The sequence below is a fragment of the Amphimedon queenslandica genome, unplaced genomic scaffold (assembly GCF_000090795.2).
Source record: "Amphimedon queenslandica unplaced genomic scaffold, v1.1 AMPQUscaffold_12389, whole genome shotgun sequence".
Classification (NCBI taxonomy): domain Eukaryota; kingdom Metazoa; phylum Porifera; class Demospongiae; order Haplosclerida; family Niphatidae; genus Amphimedon; species Amphimedon queenslandica.
Window position 1 is genome coordinate 8,728 of NW_003547374.1, and position 1,538 is coordinate 10,265.

The following is a 1,538-nucleotide window of genomic DNA, read 5'->3' on the forward strand; positions in this document are numbered from 1 at the left end:
TATAGTACAGGGTCACGAGCCAAATTTTGCCAAAAATGGAAAGTAGAAAATTCTCCATTTTAATTATATTTTCTGATACATATACATGTACTTATGTTGTGTAGAAAGTTTGAACTGATTCGAACTTGAATTGGATTTTTTACAAATTTTAAAGTTACTCTAAAATCACAAAAAATCCCTAAATTTTGCCAAAAAAAATTTGGGGGAATTCTCCATTCTTATTACATTTCCTGATACGTGTATATTCAGATGTCCTTACAATGAAGGAGAGTACAGAGTTCCTTTGGTAAACTGGTAGTCCAGTCTCACTGTCAATGATCAAATGGGAACCAGGCAATGGAGAGGAGAGGTAGTCTGGAACTGACGTCTCAGCATAAATATACCTAATGATAATAATAATAATAATAATAATAATAATAATAATAATAATAATAATAATAATAAATTAATTAATTACCTGAATATTTGATCGGAATAATTATCAGTGTAATTGACAATATTTAACGAAGGGGGTGCAGCTTCAATTCTATTAATAGCATCATCTCTCATGAAGACTAATCTATAAATAGTAACATAATAAAAGTGGGAGGAGATAGGGGCGTGGCTTATCACCTGTCAGTAAGTGATTTAGTACTTGCAGTTGGAAAATCCCACAACAACTGAATATCACTTCTTTTAATACCTAATTAATAATAATCAATAATAACGGACAGCACCTAGTGTACCAATTACATTCCTTACTGTATAAAATAACCTCCACATAAAGGACACCTCTGTATAACAGAGACAGTGTCCATTATATAGAGGCTAGTCTGTACTAGTATCTCACCATATTTGTCATTAAGTAAGTCGAATATTTCATTAAAATAAGTTCTTCGATATTCAATATCATAATTATGAGTAATAATACCATCCCTATAATAACAACAACAAAAACAATAACAATAACAACAACAACAACATAATAATAATAATAACAACAATACATATACAATTGTACCTCAGTGATTTAAAAGCATATGATGGCTCAATTAGTGATCCATTATTACTCCTCAAGAATCTCATTATTACAACATAATTATTGTCAGCTGTTAAACTTTGTGAAGGCCAAAGCATCAGAGTCTGTTTAGTGAGATCAGCAAACTGAGGGAGAGGGAGAGAGAGAGACACACACACACAGAGGGAGAGAGAGAGAGAGAGAGGGGGGAGAGAGAGAGAGAGGGAGAGAGAGAGAGAGAGAGAGAGAAAGGGAGAGAGAGAGAGGGAGAGAGAGAAAGAGAGGGAGGAGATATGCCTTTAATTTGATAGTAGATATTACATAACACAAACTTCAGCAGAAATGTCCAGCTCAGCAAAATGTGGTACCAGTTCCTCTAAAACAACAACAAAAACAACAATTATAAATACAAAGAGTACAGTTACACACTTCAACTAATAATTACTATAATAGTACATGAACAAGTAGTACACATACCTTTATTGGTAATTATATTATAAACGTGACGTGCATACTTTTATGTACACTTATTATTAGTAAT

General features: G+C 32.5%; 1 protein-coding gene across 1 annotated transcript in view; it reads right to left on the reverse strand.

The window, feature by feature from the left end:
• Window positions 1–1,538, reverse strand: part of LOC105314877 (uncharacterized) — a 13,390-nt gene that overhangs the window by 7,895 nt on the left and 3,957 nt on the right. The window contains exons 2-7 of the mRNA XM_020004132.1: window positions 1,330–1,431; window positions 1,001–1,143; window positions 830–915; window positions 613–682; window positions 458–559; window positions 260–383 (exon numbers count right to left, since the gene is read on the reverse strand). Of these exons, the coding sequence (XP_019859691.1) occupies window positions 260–383; window positions 458–559; window positions 613–682; window positions 830–915; window positions 1,001–1,143; window positions 1,330–1,431 (627 nt within the window). The remainder of the gene's footprint in view (window positions 1–259; window positions 384–457; window positions 560–612; window positions 683–829; window positions 916–1,000; window positions 1,144–1,329; window positions 1,432–1,538) is intronic.